Below are 22,820 nucleotides of genomic sequence, written 5' to 3'. Positions count from 1 at the left end.
CTGTTTTGGTTTGAGATGCTGTACAGAACCGTTAGGTGGGGCTTTGCTGTGTTTCTTTATTTAATTTTTTTAATAGCTTTTCATAATAATTGTTGGACTTAATTTTATTCAAGGGCCTCAAAATGAATGAATTTTCAGACTTTGAAAATCATCTATGTCACCATTATGCAGTGCATTGTACTTGTCTGGAAAAGTACCTTTGCAAAGCACTTACTGCACTGTAAACGATATATTGTCTAAATTCTTGTCTTGTTTCCCTACAGGTGGTTAGAGGGATAAGCTCTGGGGCTCGGGTTTTTGAATACCTGTCGTTGCAGCCAACTATTCCTCTCTCAGGGGGAGGACGCATCCCCTACCACTCTCTGACAGGAAGAGTGGACTTTATGAACGTTTCATTCAGGTTTCAACATCTTCAATCTGCAGTTACGTTTATATGTTAAAACTAAAAGTTGTCAGATGTTAGGAAATACATTTTTTTGTTGTTTTGTTTTTATCAAAAGTTATCCAACAAGACCCGGCCATGAAGTCCTGAAGAAGTTCAGTTTAAGTCTGCCACCTTGTAAAACTGTGGCCATTGTTGGTGAATCTGGTGGAGGTACTCTGACACCATGGCAATACGTTTAATTTTGTTAACATCTAAATGACATCAAGGTGAGCTCATAAAAGTTGAACCTTGTAGGGAAGTCCACAGTCGCCTCCTTACTGGAGCGTTTCTACGACCCAACCAGCGGTGTGGTCATGCTGGACGGACTCGATATCCGTACGCTAGATTTGGCCTGGCTAAGGGGCCAAGTTATTGGATTCATCAATCAGGTAGAGACTCTTCATTATGATTGTGTCCAGATTAAATAACATAAACATGACTTCTTACCCTCATTGATTATTTTTTCTTGAGTTTAGATTTAAATGTTGGCTTCTTTTGTTTTTCGTTTTGTTTGAAGGAGCCGGTTCTGTTTGGATCATCTGTTATGGAGAACATCCGCTTCGGGAAGCCAGATGCCACAGATGCTGAGGTCATTAGTGCTGCAAAGCAAGCTAATGCTCACCGCTTTATTTCAAGCTTTCCTGATGGCTATAACACCATGGTTGGTACGTGCTCTCATTTACGCTTTGTCTTTTTCAACACTGTTGCATGTCAGCTCTAAAATTCTAAGTTTCTAATTATAGGCGAACGAGGTGTGACACTATCAGGTGGACAGAAGCAGCGCATCGCCATCGCTCGAGCATTGATCAAGAACCCCAGCATCCTGGTGCTGGACGAAGCCACCAGTGCTCTTGATGCAGAATCTGAGCGGGTGGTCCAGGAAGCTCTGGACAGGGCCACAAGGGGTCGCACTGTGCTCATCATCGCCCACAGGCTGAGTACCATTCAAGGGGCTGATCTGATCTGTGTCATGAGCAATGGCCGGATTGTGGAGGTGAGGATGGGAAGAAGTACTGACACTATACTTAAGTGTATTGCCTCATCAAGTAGAACTATTTGCAAGTTAAAGATAGAAGCAGCAAAAGAGAATTATTTAATTTAATCTTTATAAATGTATAATATATAATTTTTATCTTACTTGCAGCTATCCGTTGCATTTCATTGAATCTAATAGCTTGTTCTTTTCACACAGGCTGGAACACACTTGGAACTGCTGAGCAAAGGAGGACTTTATTCTGATCTGATCCGCAGACAAAGAGCCGAGGGACAGAAATGAAAATTCAAACGTGTTTTCTATAAGAAACAATAAATTACACTGTATTTAATTGATGGATTACATCAAATAGGTGTAAAATGAAATGGCTGTTTTTATCTTAATAGACAAATCAAACATTTCTACACAGTATGTATATGCAAGAGAGGACCAACTGGATTAAAATATGTTTTTAAAAATACTATTGAGCTTAATAATGAAAATTATCTTTTGGAAAATAAAACATAGAAGATAAATTACAAAAATAAGATGACAATGGCTATTTTTATTTATTTTATATTTTTAGATATGGATAATATCAGTTTAGCACAGATTTCTGTAGATTTCTTTATTAGTTTTCTTTAACACTATAAGGTAGTTTAAACTGATACCATTCTACCTTTGTATGCAGGATTTTTCCTTATTGGTAAAAAAAAAAAAAATCCTTTAATCCACCTATTCAGGTGCAACGTTCAGTTATTACAGTATTAGCAGCTGCTATTTTTGATTTGATCGTGTCCCTCCTAATGTGATTGTCCTAATGTACTACTTTAGGTTCTGTACCATGGCTATTTAACATGTCACACATGTGATTTCAGCAACTTTAAATATTTCTAAACTACTAATTTTGACTTTTTAATAAGTCAAGGTGGGGTGCGTGTGGGAGTACTTGTATATGTTACCTATTGTTGGTATATTTGCTAACCTTCCAAGGACCGACATGCCTTATGGGGACCAAAGCCTGTGTGGACATGTTTTACGTACAATGTGGAGGTAGTATTTATTTTTATTTTTCCAGCTTTTATTGTCATTACGCTGTCACAAGTACAGAGCGACGAAATGTACTCTCTGCATTTTAATCTGTCCCCTTGGGGAGCAGTGGTCCAGAAGGCCATCACTGACACCCTCAAGCAAGAGGGTATGACACACAAAGATATTTCTGAATGAATAGACTGGTCCCAGAGTGCTCTATCAAGGCACCTCAGTGGGAAGGAAAAAGTGTGGCAGAAAACGAGAAGATGTGAAGGACCCTGAGGAAGATTGTGGAGAAGGGCCGATTCCTGACCTTTGGGGACCTGCAGAAGCAGTGGACTGAGTCTGGAGTAGAAACATCGTGAACAGGCGTGTGCAGGAAATGGGCTAAATGTGCTGCATTCCCCAGGTCAAGCCACTTTTGAACCAGAAACAGCTGGACTGTTGCTCAGTTTTGCATGTCATTTGGAAATCAAGATGCCAGAGTCTGGAGGAAGACTGGGAAGAAGGAAATGCCAGAAGTCCAGTGTCATCTACCCACAGTCAGTGATGGTCTGAGGTGCCATGTCAGCTGCTGGTGTTGGTCCACTGTGTTTTATCAAGCATGGGGTCAATGCAGCTATCAGGAGATTTTGGAGCACTTCATGCTTCCATCTGCTGAAAAGCTTTATGGAGATGATGATTTCATTTTTCAGCATGACCTGGCACCTGCTCACAGTGTCAAAACCAGTGGTAAATGGTTTGCTGACCATGGTATCACTGTGCTCAATTGGCTTGCAAACTCTCCTGACCTGAACCCCATAGAGAATCTGTGGGATATTGTGAAGAGAAAGTTGAGAGACACAAGACCCAACACTGTGGATGAGGTGAAGGCCGCTATCGAAGCATCCTGGGCCTCCATAACACCTCAGCAGTGTCACAGGCTGATTGCCTCCATGCCACGCTGCATTGAAGCAGTCATTTCTCATTTCAACAAAGTATTGAGTGCATAACTGTACATAATTATTTTTAATGGTTGACCTTTTTTGTATTAAAAACGCTTTTCTTTTATTGGTCAGATTAAATATGCTTCTGAGATGGGAATTTTGGGTTTTCATGAGCTGTATGCCAAAATCATCCGTATTAAGACAAAAAAAGACCTGAAATATCTCAGTTAGTGTGCAATGAATCTAAAATATATGAATGTTCAAGTTTTATAATTACATTATGGAAAATAATGAACTTTATCTCAATATTCTAATATTTTGAGAAGGACCTGTACACTTGCAGTAGGGGTAGTGGTGCCCTAACCTCTGCCACAGCTGGATGAAACGTTTTCTTCCCTCATGGACAAAACTGATATGATGCAAGGTTTTAGTGATTATTTGTTTGTCTAAAATGCTCTGTTAGGATCATAAGGAACAATCAGATCTTTATTATAAGATCAACCTTGCTTATTTAGGACTTTATATGTGAGAAGCCAATGGAGGAAAGAGAAAGTATGATTTTCATCAGAACTCTGGTTTCAGCATTTTGAATCAGCTAAATACTTTTATAGATTATGGACTTTCTGATACTAAAGAATGACTAGTCCAATATTGAAATGATAAATAAATTTAATAGTTTCCCAGAATCACACCCTGAACAAGAAAATTCATTTTTCCCCGATATTTTCTTTAGATGAATGAAGGAAATTGTAGAAAGACGTTTGATATGGGATTTAAATGTAAAGTCATGATAAAAAATGGACCTGACATTTTAAGCGCATTCATAGGCGACGTCTCAGTTTTTTTTTTTTGTTTTTTTTTTCAGCCAGTAGATGGCCAACAAGACTGGATGTGCTTCTACAATCCACAGACAATCCGACTCCAGGCAAGCAGCAAGACTAGCCAGCCAGCTAGCTAGCAAGCTAGCTGCCGTTTCATCCTTTCTGCCCTGTTCTGGGGGCATTTTGTCGGTTTTGGATTACCAGTTAGCTCTAGGCTGGCTTCACTGACTAATCATGCAGAAATACGAAAAGTTGGAAAAGATTGGAGAGGGTAAGTCTATAATAAACAGAGAAGGTTATAGCTGTTAGCCGAGGTAACACAGCTAAGCTTTGCTAGCACGGCTAGCTAATTTAAGCTAAGCTGTCAGATATTTTATTGTGTTAACTAGCCCAGAAAATAGCACACAGCACTGTATCTACCATTGTAGCTACAGTTGAGATGATTTTGTTCAAATATGTTAAGGATGTTGGATCCAGCTAACGATATGGTGGCTGTTAGCTTTCGTTGCTATGCAGTTGTTATGTGGTTAAATGTGGCCTTGTTTATCCTGTAGGTACATATGGAACAGTTTTCAAAGCTAAAAACAGAGAAACCCATGAAATTGTGGCTTTAAAACGGGTCAGACTGGACGACGATGACGAGGTTTGGACACGTTGACACTTGCACAGTTTAGTGATGAGGTTTTAGCAGACTAATACTAAATCAGAGTGGATTCTGTTTGTTTTTCAGGGGGTTCCAAGTTCAGCTTTAAGAGAAATATGTCTTCTGAAGGAACTAAAGCATAAAAACATTGTCAGGTAAACCTGCTGCAAATTTTAAATAATTCATTTTGATTGTGTCCACTTATCTGTAAATGCTTATCTGAGCAGCTTTGAATCTGATGTCACCAACATGGACCACCGAGAATTGTTCAATCTTATTTTTTATTTCTTTTAGACTACATGATGTGTTGCACAGCGACAAGAAGTTAACGCTTGTTTTTGAATATTGTGATCAGGTGAGTTACCCATCCAACCTAATGTAAAGGTTTTTTAGACTTTGATTATTAGAGACTAAGACCAAAATATCTTTGATCCAATGCAGGATTTGAAGAAATATTTTGACAGCTGTAACGGGGATCTAGATCCTGAAACTGTGAAGGTGAGACATAAGAAATACAGCATCAAATGTTTCCCCAGACACACACGCACATACATGTTTGTTCTCTCTTTAACCCTAAAACTAACCCTATTAACCTCAACCATTACCAATGCACACCTAACCCTAACCCAATTGACACCTTAGCCCTAAACCTAACCATTAGCAAAATAGCTTGTGAGTATCGGCAAAATGTCCTTACAACAATTGGTCCTCATTGTGATGGTGAAATTGGAAAATAGTCCTCACTCTGATCACTAGACAGGTACACACACACACACACACACAAACTGTCTATGTTTCTCTATCCTTGTGGGGACCTTCAATTGACTTTCATTAATTTCTAACCAATTTCTACAGCCTAACCTTGACCCTAACCCTAAGGCCCGGCGTACACTGTGCGATTTTCAGGGCATTTTTCCAGTCGTGCGACAATCTTTCGATCGGGCTGACTTTCAGCCTGATCGTGAATTGTGTAGTGTACAGGGGGTTACGAGCGGCGATCAGCCTCTCACGACCACCTCCCGATCAGGAATCGTGAGGTCGGGAGAATATCAAACATGTTTGATTTTCTCTGGACCGTTGTGGTCTCCCGACCACTGCAGAGCTGAGTCCGACGTGGTTTTTAGTCGTACAGTGTGGGCAGGTAGATTACATCAGAGCATCAAGCTGGACATAAATTGTGAGCTGTGAGCTTATACTGTATGACTAAACTCTGTGGTTAATCGTATAGTGTGAGCAGCAGCTGCGTGCAACGATTGAAATAAATCGTAGTATACGCCGGGCTTAATCCTTACCCAAACTTGTTTCCTCCTTAAGGCCAATTTATGCTTCTGACGCATAGCCTCTGCAACTGTCAAATCCTGACTACGCATTGGACAGTTGCAAACCCACGCAGATCTCAAGCGGAAGTGTGCAGACAAAAAGCAGCTGTGATTGGTCCTTGGTATGCCTTTTCGGCTGTCTGTGTGGTCGTCCTTCTGGATTCAATGGACAACTACGACGAAAGGTTAATCAGTCTTTTTGCCAACTCTATTAACAGAACCTGTTCCTCAACAATCACTAGCAACTCTAGATCAATCTCAGTGACCGTGATATATTGCAGACACGGCATTGTTGTTTTGGAAGATAATCACTCCCGCCGGTGCCGCCAAAGTTCTCGTGACCATTCGCCGAAGTTCTCGCGAGTTCTCGAATAGGCTCCCCCTTGCACTTTGCCAGGAAACTGCTGTGGGTCCCTAGAAATTCCAGACTGACGGATGCAGAAGCATACCAGCAAAACTGGTTCGCGACCAGACGCAGGCGACATTTGATGTGTGCGGTGGCAGTAGTCTAATCTGCCCTTTGGTCCTAAACCTAACTACCTTAGCCTGACCAGACACTGGTCCCCATTAGAGCACACGGTCCCCATAATGTGTTAAGATTTATGGAAAATGGTCCCCACCATGAAAAAAAAGCACCCACACACAGACACCCACGAAAAAAAGGCTGATTTGTGTTTTTGGCTCTGGTTTTAATACAGCAAACTGTCTTTTCTTTGCAGTCGTTCATGTACCAACTGTTGAAGGGACTCGCTTTCTGTCACAGTAGAAATGTTCTTCATAGAGATCTGAAGCCGCAAAACCTCCTCATCAACAGAGTGAGTTCTGGACTTTAACATGAATTATGGTAAACATTGACTCCAGTACGAGCCTGTCAGTTTGCTACTTTGACAATGTTAAAACTAGCTTTCAATGTTAAAATGTCACTTGAATATGGATTATTACTTTTTTGACTTTTTATGAGTGTAGCAGAAGCAAATGTTGAAGTTATTGGTAAGGCTGGACTTGATGTACTGGGTTTATAGTGCCATAAAAAAAAATATGCCTTTTTTTTTCTTTATCTGTAGAATGGGGAATTGAAGCTTGCTGACTTTGGATTGGCTCGAGCTTTTGGTATTCCTGTGAGGTGTTACTCAGCAGAGGTAAGCCGTACTTCATTTACATCACAGGTGTTTATTTATGCCTCTAGTAATGAAACCATGTCTAAGCAATAACAACATTTTGGTTCCTAAGGGTAACGTAGCAGAAACCTTATCAGAGACTATTTTTCAGCTTATTGGCTTCGAGATTTAAAATATTCATGTGAATAATGTTTTTATGAACTTTTTTCAATGTATGCTCCAAAAATTTGAGTGTAAGATGACATTGCTTACAAATCCACATCGGTTTTATTGGAAAATATTGTATTCTTTCTACCACAAGGAATATGATCAAAAGATCACATTTGACCAACAGTTAAAAGTGAGAGACTGTCTTAAATAATATAATACAACATAAATTATGTGTATTTATTGGAACTTTACTGATATAAAACCACAAAGTAACACATTATTTATAAGCAAGAGGGAAAGAGCCCCATTTTTAAATAAACATAGATAAATGCACAAAAATAAAAATCAATAAAAAATATTGGTACATGATCATATTCTTAGTCTTCCTAAGAAATACTAAATACCTACTTGAACCAAATTTAGCAAAAATTTCAGCTGTGAGCTTTTTGGGATACCTTTCTATCTATTTATCCCATTTATGTGTTTTAAAAGATTCTCACTTTCATTTCTCACTGGACTCGGAGGATTCCAACAGTTGATTATACTTTGATCTGAATCATTTCATTTTTTTTACAGAGAGATGAGTCCCAATCCATCCTAAGTCTTTAAAAAAAAAGAAGTTTTATCTCCTTTTGATTTTCGTGTGGCCATTTATTTGGCTCTATCAGTAAACTTTAATTATGACCCCTCTCCCTGCTAAAAGCATCCTCAAAGCATAATACTGCCACCAGCACACTAAAGTTCAGTCTTGGTCTCATCGAATCAGTTTTGTCTTTTGCTGCTCGGATGTCGACTGTCATTTTTCAAGACCAGAAAAAAATCTGTGATTTTTGAAAAAAAAAAAAAAAAAGAATTAGTTGATACTACATACTTTTTTTTTTTTTTGCTTTTGTTTTTACAAACTGGTTAAATGTTATACGTCTTGTTATTCTTATATTTTGGGTTTGTTTCTCTGCAGGTCGTGACGTTGTGGTACCGTCCTCCAGATGTGCTGTTTGGTGCTAAACTTTATTCTACCTCTATTGACATGTGGTCAGCTGGATGTATATTTGCAGGTCTGTTATGAGGCATTTTATAATAGTTTTATAAGGTTTTTTATTTTGTCAGAGGAAAAAAAAGGCACCAGTGGGATTTTAAAAAACCCCGTAATTAATTCACTTAAGCACAAAGCTCATTTAATTGCAGGAATTAATTATTGCAGTCAGGGCTCTGTCTCACGATGCTCATAAAGTTTAAATGGCCAAGCTTAAGAAAGCCAAGCTGGGTTTATTTATGGAGCGCTGTACATTAGGTCAGTGCGTAAATCCAGAGGTGTTGGTTTATATTGAGAACTGGAGCAAGGCAAACACTGAACTGAAATTCCTTATTGGGTAGTGAAACAAATGACTAATGCAACATATTGTTTAAATTTAAGATCTAAATTACATTTACATTTAAATTATTTTTCAAATTAAGGCCTTAATTGGCATTAAAATCATTAAATGTTTATTGTTGCATTTAAAATGCTTTATTAAAAAAATGTTTATAAAAACTATTTTGTCATATATATTATATCACAATATATTTGCGTGAAACTGCTTCCGGTTGACCGCAAAGCTGTATGTTCAGAAAAGAAGCTTAAGTAGGAGAAAAAGCTAGAGAATTGGGGGGAAGCACATTTCAACAAAAGTGGCTGGAAAACGAGGAATTCGGGACCCAGGCTGCAGCCTGTCGACGGGTACCTGTTGGTGGCATTAAAGTTATTTCTAAGAGCATTAAAAGAGCATTGAAAAGCATTAAGTTAGAGTTATTCATTCCTGTATAAACCCTGATTTAGATGTGTTAGTTAGACTCTGAGCCGTTATTTATTTAAGCTGGATTTTAATGCATGACACATTTTACCTTCATCACGAAATTGTTTAACTGTTATGCTGGTGATTGTTCTGCCACTGTTTTGTTTAGCTTGATTTGTTCATTCCTCCCCTCTGTGGTTGTTTCATCAACTTATTTTCCATTTAATTACCAAAACAACCATAAGCTTATTCAGTATGACATGTTTGTAACTGATACCTACAATCCCGTCGACTGAGAAGATGATTTTTCCTTTGCTCTATGTCTATTGAAATATATCCTAGTTTCTTACTGAAGACTAATTACAGAAATGAGTTTCCTGGTATTTATTTATGTTTTTTTTTTTTATTTTACAAAGAAGAAATTCCCAAAGCAAAGCTGGAAGATTTTTTTGTGCAGGAATTATAGACCCATTAAAAATACTAGAGATTGTTTTTAAGCCAACACGATTGAATGCACAGGTCCCTGCTGACATTCTGTGCACCAATGACATTATGACCACAGCAGGGGCGGATCTACATGGGGGGGGATTGGATATGGTGTGATTTACTAATAGCTTGTTTGTCTGAAAGCCTCTTACAGCCTTCAAATTAAATATACATTTACAAAAATGAAAAACTATTTGTCAAAGCTTGTCAAAAAAATCCCCTGAACTCAGCCATGGCAGACGAGGGTTTGAGTTCTTAGGCTCTTCTACAAGCAGTGGCTTAAATCAGTCCTGCATGGTAAAGTTACTTTTCTGAATTGGTCTTATTCAATTATTAATTTTGTGTAATCTTTGCTTTACTCAATTAGCATATACCAAAAAATATCTTTGATTCTGAGAGGAGAAAATGACACAAAAAATAGTTTATAAATATATTTTGGGATGTTTTGTCAACTTCATTTACATTTAATAGCTTTCTTACATACTCCAATAAATAACACAATACCATGATTCCCTTCTTTGCATCTTTTATTTTTCAGGCAGACACAATACTATTAAAAGAATTTGTTAAGCTATTGAACCATTTGAAAACATTTGTTTATGCAATTTGCATAAGGGTTACCCTTAATATAAAAAGTACTTTTATATCAACAAGAACTTCTTAATTTGCCTTCTGTATATATGATTCTGCTTTAAGTGTGCTTGAGTTATGGCAATAAAAATAGCATCGCTGGGATGTCACCTATCTAAAAATGTATAATGTGACCGCTCAGTATCTTGGAAGGTAATTCAATACCCTCCTTCCTACCCTTTGTCCCATTACCATAAAACAAAATGACTTCCTGCTCTTGAGGGGACATCGTTTATAAACATATTAGAAATCCTTGGATTTTCCAACACAAATGCGTCAAACGGATGTTATCTCAATATGTTCATCCTGACAGCTGCTTCTGCATTTTCATGCTTCCTGCAATAATCAAGGAGAACAGGGCCTTAAAAGACAAAGAGCAAAAGCAAACGGCTTCGCTAAAGGCTAGATGTACCTGATAAGTGGGTTTGCTGTTCAATGCGTTCTGTTTACCAACTAGGAACACTGCTTCCTCCCATTTGTTTCAACCTGAATGACTTGTTACTAATTTAATTGAGGATGGCAGTGTATTAAAAAAGAACCTGTCTATTTCACTACAGGAACAGTTAAGTTTGTATGATGTTTGCAATGAGCAACACAGTTCCTATGATGCATTCTTTTATATGATTTTTCTTTTTTTATTTTTTTTATTGTGGCTTTCTCTGTTGTTTTAGAGCTGGCTAATGCTGGAAGGCCATTATTCCCTGGCAATGATGTGGATGACCAGTTGAAAAGGATCTTCAGATATCCTTTTCTTCACAATTTGATTAGCTTCAGTATTTAAGAAGAGGTCACTATTGTCAATGATATTCTTGGAAACTTTGCTTTAAACATGGTCCTTAACCACTTGAACATTGTTGGGGACACCAACAGAGGAGCAGTGGCCAACGATGACAAAACTTCCTGATTATAAGGTACATTCACCTTTGTCGAGCTTATAGTAGTAACACTATCTTTACTTTGGGCAGATATTTCTCAGTAATATTGAACATATTTATTTCTAGGTATCCAATCATTCATATGTATAAATGTATATACATATTAGGGCTGAACTTTTAACAAATAGAAATTGTGATTATTTTCAAACAATATTTGCTGTTTTATTTTATTTATTTATTTTTTTTCAATGTTTTACACCAGGATTTCAGTTTTTTCATGGCCTCGAGCCTTGCTCATCCAGAATCCAGTTTTGCAGGACTTTACTGTTAAACTTTCACAACAAAGTTTATACTTCTCCTATAACGCATTCATCTAGGTGCTAGCTGCAACTCTTCCCTTCTGTGTAGCATTATGCCTACTTTAATCATACTGCCGCCTAAACAGCTGGAAGGAGAAATTTAGTGCCTTATTCTTGTTAAATGGATTTTAATAACAAATTGAGTGCCTCACCAATTTGAAAATTGCATTTATTTTCTAAATTGTGATTATATTGCAAATGCAATTAATTGCCCAACCCTAATATATGTGAAAGTAAAATTTCCCTTTAATCAAACATTGTAGATCCCCAAAAATATTTTTAAGTGTATGGCTTTTATTGTATGTCCATAAAAAAATAAGATATCTTGATCCACTCATCGAAGAGGGTTGGTTGCAAAGTAACATTTGTGAAGTGCATGGATTTTCAGAGAGCGGTATCCGAATGGAAAGTTGAACGGATGGATAAATGATTGCAGGAAAAATGTTCACAAGCAACAGTCATGAGTGTAGCCCATTTAGGAGCTTTTGGGAACTTCACCAGGCATGGACTACTACTGAAATCAGTGTTTCAAGTACCAAAGAAATTTTTGCAGCTATTAAGGCTGACCTTTTTTGTTAAATTTCTGAAAAAGATTCACTTAAAGCAATATTTAAATGTTTTGAAGTACACCTGTCTACCTAGAGACTGCTAAGGAGCTCTTGTCCTTTTCTCCAGCCGTACCCCATGTATCCGGCCACCACCTCCCTTGTGAATGTGGTTCCTAAATTAAGTAGCACAGGAAGGGACCTACTGCAGGTATTTTGAACATTTTGTTGTTTTTTGTGTGTTGTTATGCAGTATCAGTGAGCTAAGACAGTTGTTTAGCTACTGCAGCAAACTTATTCAGATATGTTGCCAATTTACATTTCTGCTCACATAAATCTGCTCAACTACTAAATTATTTTGTTTCACAACATCCAGAACCTGTTGAAGTGTAATCCTGTTCAGAGGATTTCAGCTGAAGAGGCCTTGCAGCACCCCTACTTCGCCGATTTCTGCCCACCCTAAAATGTTAAATTGCCTGTCACTGAGCCACAGCCGCAAGAATCAATCATCCTTCACTCTGTTTGGTCATTAGGAGCGATTCCCAACAAGGCAAATCCCTCCCTGGGATTCAGACACTCCCTTGCAGTTCGTTCTGTTGTGCCTCTGTGTGGAACAAAGCCCCAGTGGCTGCGGTAAGCTTCAGGGGCTTTTAAGTTGATAGCCTGTTTAATTTGGTCTTAACATGCCTCCAGGTTAATTAGTACAGATGACAGTTGGTGTTATATTTAAAGCATTTTACAGTCATGGTTTTTTTTTTTTTTTTTTTTTTTGCATTTAAAAAGTTAAAGCAACAAGCTATTTTAGATTGTTTTTTTTAATGCTGTTCCCTCATAGCTATCTTATTTGGTGAATAAACTCCAGATGCCTGCGAATCAAAGTGCTTGTAACTAGTGCGTCAGTAAATCATAGGCCTTTTGTAAAGAAATAGTTTCTGTTCCTGATGGATTTTGTGTTCTTTTTTTTTTTTTTCTTTTTTTAAATAGTTTTGCCAATTTTCTCTCACTTGTAAAAGTCTTGACAACCTTAGACAAAGGAACAGGTGTGTGAAATCTCATATTGCATATCTATATTTGCAGGTTTGTAAAAACCGAACAATTTGCTGAGTTTTTTCCTATTTCTTTTTTTATTTCTTTTTTTAAATGATAAGACACTGATGCAGTCCCATTCAGAAGTTTATATACACATATCATTAGTATGCTAATTAAACTACTGTTTCCTTGTTGAATTGCTTATGCAATTAACCTCATTAAACTTGGAAAATAAAAAAATTAGGGCAGAAGTATAATTTCAATGGTAGATGAGTAATAAGTGCTCAAAATTAAACTTACCGGCTTAAGTCATTTGTCCCACAGTAAATTGCCCCTGAATCAAACACTTTTATGTTTTTCCCCAACGTTTCCTTACATTAATCTGCCTCTATATAATCACTCATCCAGGTAGAAAGCTTTTAGAATAGTTCACAAATAGTTTAGGTCAGGGCTTCCTATCAGTTTAATGTCAGGTTTTTCTAATCCAAGACCAGTTTTGGATTCTAACCCCGTTGGACTAGAGTTTTAACCAATTGGCTCCATTGCTTTGGACTAAATGGCTAAAAGCCCCATTGCTTGACTTTGCCACCACTGTGCTTAATAATTACTACAGTGTTCTTAGATTTCAAAACCCCCCTAACATACTTGATCCCATTGAGGTACAAATGCATTATTGAAAGTCCAAAATGAATTAGATTAATGCCCATGATGAGTATATGTAAGCTGCTCTTGGAGAGACAGGAGCACTACGTATAAATTATTTTGCACTTTTCTTTATGCCTTATTAGTGTTCTTGGAAAGCTGTTGCCGTTCTATTTCGGTAATATAGAGCTTACATACAAGCAGCTTTGCTTACATTAATCTGCAGCATGACAGCAGCCTTGTTGATTAGATCTGTATGCTTCATGCACTGTATCCACTTTACATTCCCTTTGCAGCTCCCCCTACCCCCAATTGATACCAACCAGCATTAGGGCGCATCAGGTCTGGCTTGCATCAAAAAGGTCCCGTGAAGTGGTAAAAGTTGCAGGTTAATGTCTTCCAGTGAGTTCTTCTTTTGGTTCTTTTACAATAAATAATCGGTTTGTCCATCAGGCTAAAGCCAACTGCTAGCCTAAAGGGGCCAAGAACAAAAACGGCTTGAACAATTTTAAAACTTCAATATCAAATGTAACTTTGCAGGGTAACAAAGTATTCACATAAACTGCTAAGTTCTGCTATTTCTACAATAGCCAGTGATTTACACACAGGTGATGGATATTTACATCACACAAAGAAAGGAGGTAGCTTGCATCCAGTAATGCTGTGGAGAACAAACCTGTTTCCGGTGAAGATAACCTACTAATATAAAATCTACTTGATTACATTTTGTACATTTACTACATTACTATTTACATTTACTAGATCATTAATGATGCATTACCCCCCATCTCTATCTTCTCTGTCATCAATCACCTTTGGGAAAATATTTTGGACTAGATGCTTTTTGAGGTTAAAATTGTTCTTAAACCTTTAAAGTCTGTTTTTGGTTGGATTAGATGCAGCTCACTGAGAGATTAAATACTTACAAACTTAAAACAAAACCTCAAAATTCAGATTTATCTTTTTTTCTTAAAACGTATACATGGATGGATTATTCAACAAACACCAATCGGCTGTTATTCTAATGGGACCATCTGCCTAATTGGCAAGTGCCAGTGGTGAAACTCTCCACAGTAAATGCTAATATACATTTTTTTTTTTTTTTTTTTGGGACCATCTGCCTAATTGGGAAGTGCCAGTGGTGAAATTCTCCACAGTAAATGCTATTATACATTTTTTATTATTTTTGTTGATGTTAAAAACCCAGTAATCTGTGGATCCAGTTTACATCTCAGTGGTCTTCATGTTATGGTGTTTTGGTGCATTGATATTTATTGATTTGGATACTTCTATCTTTGTGAACAATTAAGCTTTACTTCAGATAATATTGACTCCTTTAGTAGACGCAGTGAAGTTTAGAAACCATAGATGTATAATAATGCTTCCCTCCTATTGTTTTAGCTTCACTTGTTTTGTATGCTTGTTTTAATTAAATGGGCTCCCAGGATGTAAGGATTTTATTACCTACACATTGGGAACCAGCAACCTTCTTTGACAGATCCGCTGCAGTAAATTACAGGATTAAATTCATTTTTTAGCTCCTTTAAAACTTGTTTTTCCTCTTGAGGTTAAAGTATTTCTCTCCAATCATTGCTACCTAATACTCTATTTTCCAAGATGTAATGCAGGATCGGATGAAAGACCACAGGCTATTTCACTGCTAGAACTTCACACTTATACTGTTTCTCATTTTTAAATAAAGTATTTGTTCCACTGCCGATTGCAAGATTGTATATTAGCATGAAAAGCAATTTATTAATTTAATTTTTTTTATCTTCAAGCTTTTTATTTCTGTTTGTATTTATTTTTGTGCACTTTGTTACCATAGTTATGAAGATTATTACGTTTAACACTGACATGCTGAATAATAGGCAGTTAAATAGACCAATATTTACATAATGATGACCATTTGTGAAACATTACTTGTTATAACTGTTCTTTTTATTTCTGTAATGCTTTTTTATAAGGTTTGCTACTTAAAAGGAATACTATTATGGTATTCTGTAAACTTGTTTTGCACCATTGGCTTTTACTGGTTAGTGATTGCTTGTCAACAGCTAACTGTTTTTATTTCTCTCCACATGATTAAAGTGATACGTGTGCTAATAAAAACCAACACATTGAGTGGTATGTAAAACAACCGTTACTGGGAAAAATAATATTTCTTCCTTTAAATTTAATGATGTAAAATAGTTACTGGGTGCATGTATTTATTAAATATGGAATGTCTGTTTTCTTGGATTTAGAAATGTAGCCAAACTTATTTGGTGCGAAAGCATATTTTCAGTAGTAAAAAATGTTGCATTTTGTGGCATTTTAAGCATTTCAAATATTTGAAGGATGTTTGCTTTTGGATTAAATTATGAAGGGAGAAGAAAAATAGTATTTTCTTTGTGTTTCATGATTTTCTGCATTTAGAGCAGCAATAAGTTTTTATTTTGTATCGCTCTTTGAAGATTTCAATACAGGCTGATTTTTCGTTTCTTTGGCTTTTCTCTTTGCTTTTCCTTGTAAATATTTGAAACAACATGACTATGTTAAAATCAGAAAGGCTCCAACCTTACATGGAAACCCTGTTGCTTGGTTTTAAAAAATCATTTTAAACTAGATTATTCAGTACTCTAAAACTGCAGAATCTGAAATACTGATGTAAACCTAATTGTTTTTTAAATAAATGCATATCAAAAAGATCGATCAAAATACAGTCATGCCAGTGTTGTATGTTTTTATCATTTTTACTAAATTTAATATTGACAATTAAAATGTCACTTGAGAGCTTTAGTAAGAAATTTATGATTCGACCTATTCTGTTTAAAGTATTTGCTTTTGTTGGAAAAAGATACAATTCAATGTGCTACTTGTCTCCTTCAGCAGCGTAAACCGTCCCTATGAATATTACCGTTGAAACTGAAATCTATAGTTCATTAAATGGCTCCTAATATCTAAACTACTGTCTTCCAGCTTAATTAAAACTTTTCTTAGACTAAATTATTGCTTGTATTTTTTTTTTTCTTGCATAGTTTATCAATTTCGAAACTTAAAGAAGTAAAAAGAAACATAAAAACGGTTCAATAATTTCTGTTTTTGGTGGGAACAGGTCAAAACACCGCAACAGTTATTCCCTCTCAGGATTTCTAATGTGATTAATTAATGAGCAACCACAAGGGTAAGTGCGTAATAACTATTTAATGTACAGTTCAGAGTTAAAATCACATATCTACAGTAAAATACACATAGTGTATATAGAGCCAGATGAAACAACTCTGGATCTCCAGATGTTTGTGTCTGAATGCCAGGGGGGTTAGAAAGAAATTACCTGTAAGAATTAGACTTAAAGGCACATTTTAGCTTTACTTTATCTATATAACCTTTGCTAAAACAGCTAAACAGATCTTTATGTGTATTACTGGCAAACAGATTTCATAAAGATGTGGAGAAAACCATTTGTGATTCATCTGACTCCAGAAATACACCTTGGACAATACAAAGTGAACAGCATAGCTATCGTTACATTGATAGGTCTGATATATTAGGAATACATTATGATCATGCAAGGAAAAAAAAATTATTTTTGCTTTAAAATATTAGCATAAATTAGCTATGTGTAAATATTTTTATTTTGAATATAGCTATGCAGTAAATATCAATTTCATGAAGTTTATTGATAGTTTCTGCCAGCTCAGGTACACTCTGCTGTTCTACACGTAATAAGGCAGGGGTTGGGGATAGAGGTAAAGACCTGGAACATTCTATCAAAGCCCTCTCCTCCACAGTATACAGTAACAATGGGTCTGATTTTTTACACTAACCTCCACCATAAACCCATCACATCAATGCAGCATCACCAGAGCAGCATCATAGTGTAACAAGAAGTGGCACCTCCATGCATCTCATGTGGATGATGATGGTTTTTCTACATACAACGGCCACCCTCATACATTTATGTAGCAGTGGGCAGCTTTGTTGTTTACAACCATTTATGTTGTTTACACAGATTTATCTCAATACTTCAGGACGCAAAACTTAAAAAATGTATTTCAGCTATTCAGTTTAAACAGTGAAACTGGCCTATTAAACAGAGGTAATACCCACACACTTCTGGTAACCTTGGTGATTATGGCTTTTAGCTAATGAAAATACAAAATTCATTGTTTTGTGAAATTAGGATATGCATTACAAGACCGATAAAAAGGATGTTTAATACTGAAATGTTATTCACGTATATCCATGTGCAGCGCAGCTAACATGTTACAAAGGCATTAACTGCTTTAATAGATGCATATTCAGCTGGTATGCATTTAGGTCAGTCCTGTTTGTTGGCTAATTAAGCACAGTTATATCCTGACCACCATTGATACTTAAAGCAGTACGGGAAGGTGCCAAGTCCATCTGGAAAATAAATATCTCCTTCACTTGTGTCAGCAAAGGGAGGCATGAAATGCTATAAAATGTCCAAATTGTTGGCTGTGCTGATGTGGAACTAAATTCCTAAATCAGCACTAGCTTTATGAAACTTCTGTTGGACCCCAAAAAGCTCAGATTCTGGGCCTACTCACTCCTCTTTAGATTCCGGGACACTTATTGACAACTTAAGTGGAAATTGGATCACTGTGCACAAATCATGTCCTTTTTTTCTCTCCCTCAGTCCAGGTAAAACACTTTGGACATTGTCCCTACTGCAGCAGAGGCCTAAAAAATTGCTTAATGATCAAGCATGCAATCCTCCCTGTTGCTTGTGTATCTTCTCACAAACTCTTTCTTTTCACTGAACTTTGAAAGAAATGCTTGGATACAGCTTCTGCAGCAATAAACCTGTAGCTCACCCTCCGTTTTGAGGGTGAACAACTCCCAACGCAACAGACTGTGTAGACCATAACATATTGATTTTAATAAAAAATATCTTAATGGAATCAGTTAAATTTAGGTTTAAATAAGCTTTACTGTGTGCATGGAAATACAGAAATAAATTAACAGACATTCTAAATGTATAACATGTATCTATATGTATATAACTCATATCCAAAATCCCTTTTTACACCATTCTCAAAATTACATCTCCTTTATTGCTTTTAAGGCAACACCAATTCTCCTTTCTTGTCCTGAAAAAAGTAAAATCTCTTAAAAGTCTGCCTTAAGGTGGCTCCGTTCTCATTCCTGTTGTCAGAGCCAAGGGCACATCATGTTTAACAGTGTGTGTCATTTGAAATTCGAGCCACACAAGGCTGTCGGAATCAGAGGCATCCCATCGTTGGCTTGCGAGCGATGGCTAATTTCCAAGGGTTTGTGCTTCACATCAACAGTCATCTAATACACATACTACACAGTAATAAAGCTACGTACAGTGGTTTCAACACCATGATATCAAACTGTGTCACAATTAAAAACTTAAATGCTGGTTTGAGACATTTGTTTTAGTTCTGATATTTTAGACACACGGACTTGAATAACATTGGAAAAGAGGAAGAAGCATGACACCGAGATAAGAACAAGAGTTATGAACATAAATACTGATGGGTAAATATAGTTTATTATACTGGATCATTTGTACATCACAAACTGTTATTTGTGACTTATTACATATTCTGGGATAATAATAATAATGTTTGTATACAGTGGTCAAATTGTACAATGAGGCTCTTATATGTCAACCAAACTGAGTAGTGCTGCAGAGCATGGGCCTGATGCCTTTGAAAAGATTCAGAAATACAAATTACTTCTATTAATGAATAAATGAAGATGTTTTTAATCTATCTGTATATAAATATTAATACGCAATGTTTTACATGAGTATCTGAGATTTTTCTTTTTTTTTTGTTGCATTTAACTGCAGGTATTTACAAGTTTAGGAATGTCACCAGTCTCTTTAAAATCTTCTTAGTGAATAAATTACTATCGCAGGGATTGTGCTGCTGAGTACCTTTAAGAAACTCTGATGGAAGAACATTTTAAAGATGAAGGGTAACAGCAAGTCTTACTTATTCCGTCCAAGTCAAATCAAAGACAACTTTATGAAAAATACTTTTTTTCCCCCCAAATAGATAAAAATTTCAACAAATTGTCTTTATTCTTCTCACCACACTAGTGGTATCACTTCAGTTGGTATTATTCATCAAGCTCAACCTTCTAGAATGGGGTCTTCAATTTCAGTCCTCAAAGCCGTGCCTCTGCATTAACACGCTTGAATCAAGAGGCTTCAGTACCTGCTAAACATGCAGCAAAGTTCTCCAGAATTCTGCTAATGACCTGATTATTTGATACAGATTAGTTGAAGCAAGATGAATCTAAAAGGTGCAGGTCACCATCAACGTGGCAGTAGCCAGATTGATATGTGTAGAACTGAATTGAGTTCTTCTATCATTTTGCTTTCTGAGGCTGAACACTCAGATCTTGCGACAATCCAGCTTGTAGCGCAAGGTTAGGTCACCAGACCTCCAGGAATGGAATGAAAGACCCCTGTCCTACAACATGGTGGCTCATTATCATCCATTTAAACTCCAAATTACAAGATCTGCGTAAAGGCTTTGTTTTCAAATCTGGAATGGAAGTTTGTGTTCACTGTCTCTTCACTACTATTGTATGTGGATAAAGTGTCCCCTAGCATGGATTTAGCTTGTTCATAATGAAAGATTTCAATTTTCCTCTACCTCTTGCCATTTATGTATTAAAAGATGAAACAACTATTGCAGGCTAGTGTAAAAAATAATCCAACCACCATATAGTTTTTTTGGCTCAAAGAGACATTTTTAGCTTTTTTAATAATAAAAAATCTTTAAAGAAACATTCTAACTAGGATTTCATTAAATTCCAAGGCATTTTCCCCCAAAAAACCCAAAACAACAACAAAGAAAGAAAAATAAATTAAGTGTAAAATGTTTTGTCATTTGTCTATTTTCACATGCAAAGTCTAGACTTGATATCTACTGCTACTGTCAATAATCCAATTCTTCCAAGTCACAAAGAACATAGATGTAGAGGGCTGTCTTATTCCTTTCTTAGCGATATTTCATATCAGCATGATGTTTCAGTGGTGCATGAAACTATTTGGCTTGAATAAAGCTGTAAAATCACCTCCTTACTTCTCTGTTACCGTAGTGATAGTAATTTGATCTCCAGCCAAGCCAGACAGCCATAGACTTTTTTCTTAAGTTATACATTTCTGACAGATGACTCAATTAAGAGAAGCAGGCATATGGTTCAGACTCACCACTGCTACAAAATCTATGGAAATTCTTATAAAATGTTGTAATTATATAATAATATGATTTGTTCTCCTGCTATGTTTTTCAAATGCTCTGTTTGCAATGAAAAGAATTACTCATATCTGCCTGCTTCTCTTTGAGAGAGTACCTCTGCATGTCAGTCCAACCTGATTTTAGATTAGTTCAGCTCAATATTATTGGACTATTTGGGGGCAATTTTAGTTCAGGGAGTAGAGACATCACAAGATAAAATAACTCACATTTTAAAATCTGTTTCTGAGGAAAGATCTGCAAAGGATCAAATAATTTTAGGGAATTGAATGTAGGTAGCTGACTTTGTAAAGATTTAGCTTTTTTTCATTGCTGCAATATTTTTGTTGCGTAATACTAATTCAATTACAAATTCAGTATGTGCTTTTAATATTTTATGATAAACAGCTTGCCATACTAGGTTATTTCAACTGATAAATGGTTTTCACCCATCAAAATGGAAGGGAACTTTAAAAAAAAGGGCAAACAACTAACAGAAAACTATTGTAAAATGACCTAAAGATAAAATCCGCTCCCTTTTTTAATTTTAAAATTCTAAAAATAAAATGACTGAAGGCAACAAAACAATTGTTCCTCAGTCTGTCACTTGGCAAACGGCAAATAATACTTTATGCTTTTGCATATGTACAAATAATGGAGTTCCTGCTCATTTTTAAAGTCAAGTACACATAGCTGTCTAATTAATGAGACAATCCACAGTGTCACTGTGGGAAAAGGCAACATTAAGCACGAGTGTTTTCATTCAGGTCTGAAAAGCTTTCAACCAACAATCAGCTAAAAGAAAAGCATTGGTTGTATGTTGGGAAATATACCCCTGTGAAAATAAACATTACTGCACATACCAGTCCCTATTTTTACCGTTTTTGTTCTGAATTGATTAATGCAAGGCAATACTTGAATGGAGCTGTCACAAAACTCAACTTTTTCAGACAGATTTGTCAGTGTGGATCGTTAGAACTTCAGTGACAGAAGCTAAGCTACAAAAAGATACACGGATAAAATGAACATTGATGCCCTTCGCATGGGTGTTAAACCTGAGTTCTGTTCTGGAAGTGGTCTCTTTTTGTGTATATGTGTGTTTTGATGATATTCTATTTCTATCAAACTGATTTTTAGCATACACGTAATGCTTATCCGTTGAATACACAAATATTTTCACAGTTTGCCGTCAAGTCTCAAGATGTGCCACAGCCTGAGCGTTGTGTCATCAACAAGCAAATTCTTCAAAGTTGCCTAAAGTCGGGTGACGAGGTAACATGTTCGGCGTGAATCCGAGACTGTCCGAGTGACTCCGGAGGGTGTCGCATGTGCTCTGCAGAAAGGAGTAAAAAAAAAACCAAGGCAGGAAAGGAAAGTAGGGAAGACAAGTTCAACCAGGTTAGGGTGGAAGAGATGTCAAAAGAGGAGGAAGCAAATAAATAGATTGAATCAGAGGGTAAGTTGGACAAAAGTTGGAAAGTTGGAAGAAAAACAACAATTTGATGAGGAGAAGGTCCCCAAAAACAGAAAAAGAAAAGCCAGATGATAAGAAATTGAGACATAGAAAAAGGGGAGCATATTTAATTGAAGATGAGAAATGACAGAAACATATATAAATATATAAAAGTAATAAGTTTAGAGAATTTGTTTAAATTTTGGTGAAAAGATATCAAAGGGTGGTGGGGTTAAATGAATGAAAGCAGGGAGAGGGGAAAGAAAACATGATATTTTTAGTCATGTTTATGCAGAAGCAATTACAACTCTAAAACATTAAGAATTTAAAACAACATACTGCATTAACAGTGCAGAGGATCAAAAGATTGAAAGTCATTTCAGTAAATCAGGAT

The 22,820-nt window shown here is 36.4% G+C and overlaps 3 protein-coding genes across 8 annotated transcripts in view; 2 read left to right on the top strand and 1 right to left on the bottom strand.

Moving 5' to 3' along the window:
* Positions 1-1,950, top strand: part of LOC107100452 (ATP-binding cassette sub-family B member 8, mitochondrial-like) — a 13,764-nt gene extending 11,814 nt beyond the window's left edge. The window contains exons 11-16 of the mRNA XM_015398932.1: positions 264-400; positions 501-595; positions 680-813; positions 942-1,089; positions 1,168-1,418; positions 1,617-1,950. Coding sequence (XP_015254418.1) covers positions 264-400; positions 501-595; positions 680-813; positions 942-1,089; positions 1,168-1,418; positions 1,617-1,700 — 849 coding nt within the window. The 3' untranslated portion in view covers positions 1,701-1,950. The remainder of the gene's footprint in view (positions 1-263; positions 401-500; positions 596-679; positions 814-941; positions 1,090-1,167; positions 1,419-1,616) is intronic.
* Positions 1,951-4,254: 2,304 nt separating this feature from the next.
* cdk5 (cyclin-dependent kinase 5) lies at positions 4,255-13,034 on the top strand. Its single transcript, XM_015398933.1, has 12 exons — positions 4,255-4,447; positions 4,731-4,819; positions 4,907-4,974; positions 5,114-5,174; positions 5,261-5,317; positions 6,858-6,953; positions 7,203-7,277; positions 8,365-8,461; positions 10,966-11,035; positions 11,145-11,205; positions 12,204-12,284; positions 12,450-13,034. Exons 1-12 carry the CDS (start codon positions 4,411-4,413, stop codon positions 12,534-12,536), a joined length of 879 nt encoding a protein of 292 aa, XP_015254419.1. The 5' UTR covers positions 4,255-4,410; the 3' UTR covers positions 12,537-13,034.
* A 6,706-nt stretch (positions 13,035-19,740) lies between these two features.
* LOC107100461 (acid-sensing ion channel 1-like) overlaps positions 19,741-22,820 on the bottom strand; it is a 134,527-nt gene continuing 131,447 nt past the window's right edge. For all 6 annotated transcript variants that reach the window (XM_015398964.1, XM_015398965.1, XM_015398962.1 and 3 more), the window contains one exon: positions 19,741-22,306. In XM_015398964.1, the coding sequence (XP_015254450.1) occupies positions 22,228-22,306 (79 nt within the window). In that variant the 3' untranslated portion in view covers positions 19,741-22,227. The remainder of the gene's footprint in view (positions 22,307-22,820) is intronic.

The sequence above is a fragment of the Cyprinodon variegatus genome, unplaced genomic scaffold (assembly GCF_000732505.1).
Source record: "Cyprinodon variegatus isolate N-32 unplaced genomic scaffold, C_variegatus-1.0 Scaffold974, whole genome shotgun sequence".
Taxonomy (NCBI): domain Eukaryota; kingdom Metazoa; phylum Chordata; class Actinopteri; order Cyprinodontiformes; family Cyprinodontidae; genus Cyprinodon; species Cyprinodon variegatus.
The sequence above is the reverse complement of the archived record's forward strand: the minus strand, read 5'-3'. Positions and strand labels throughout refer to the sequence as shown.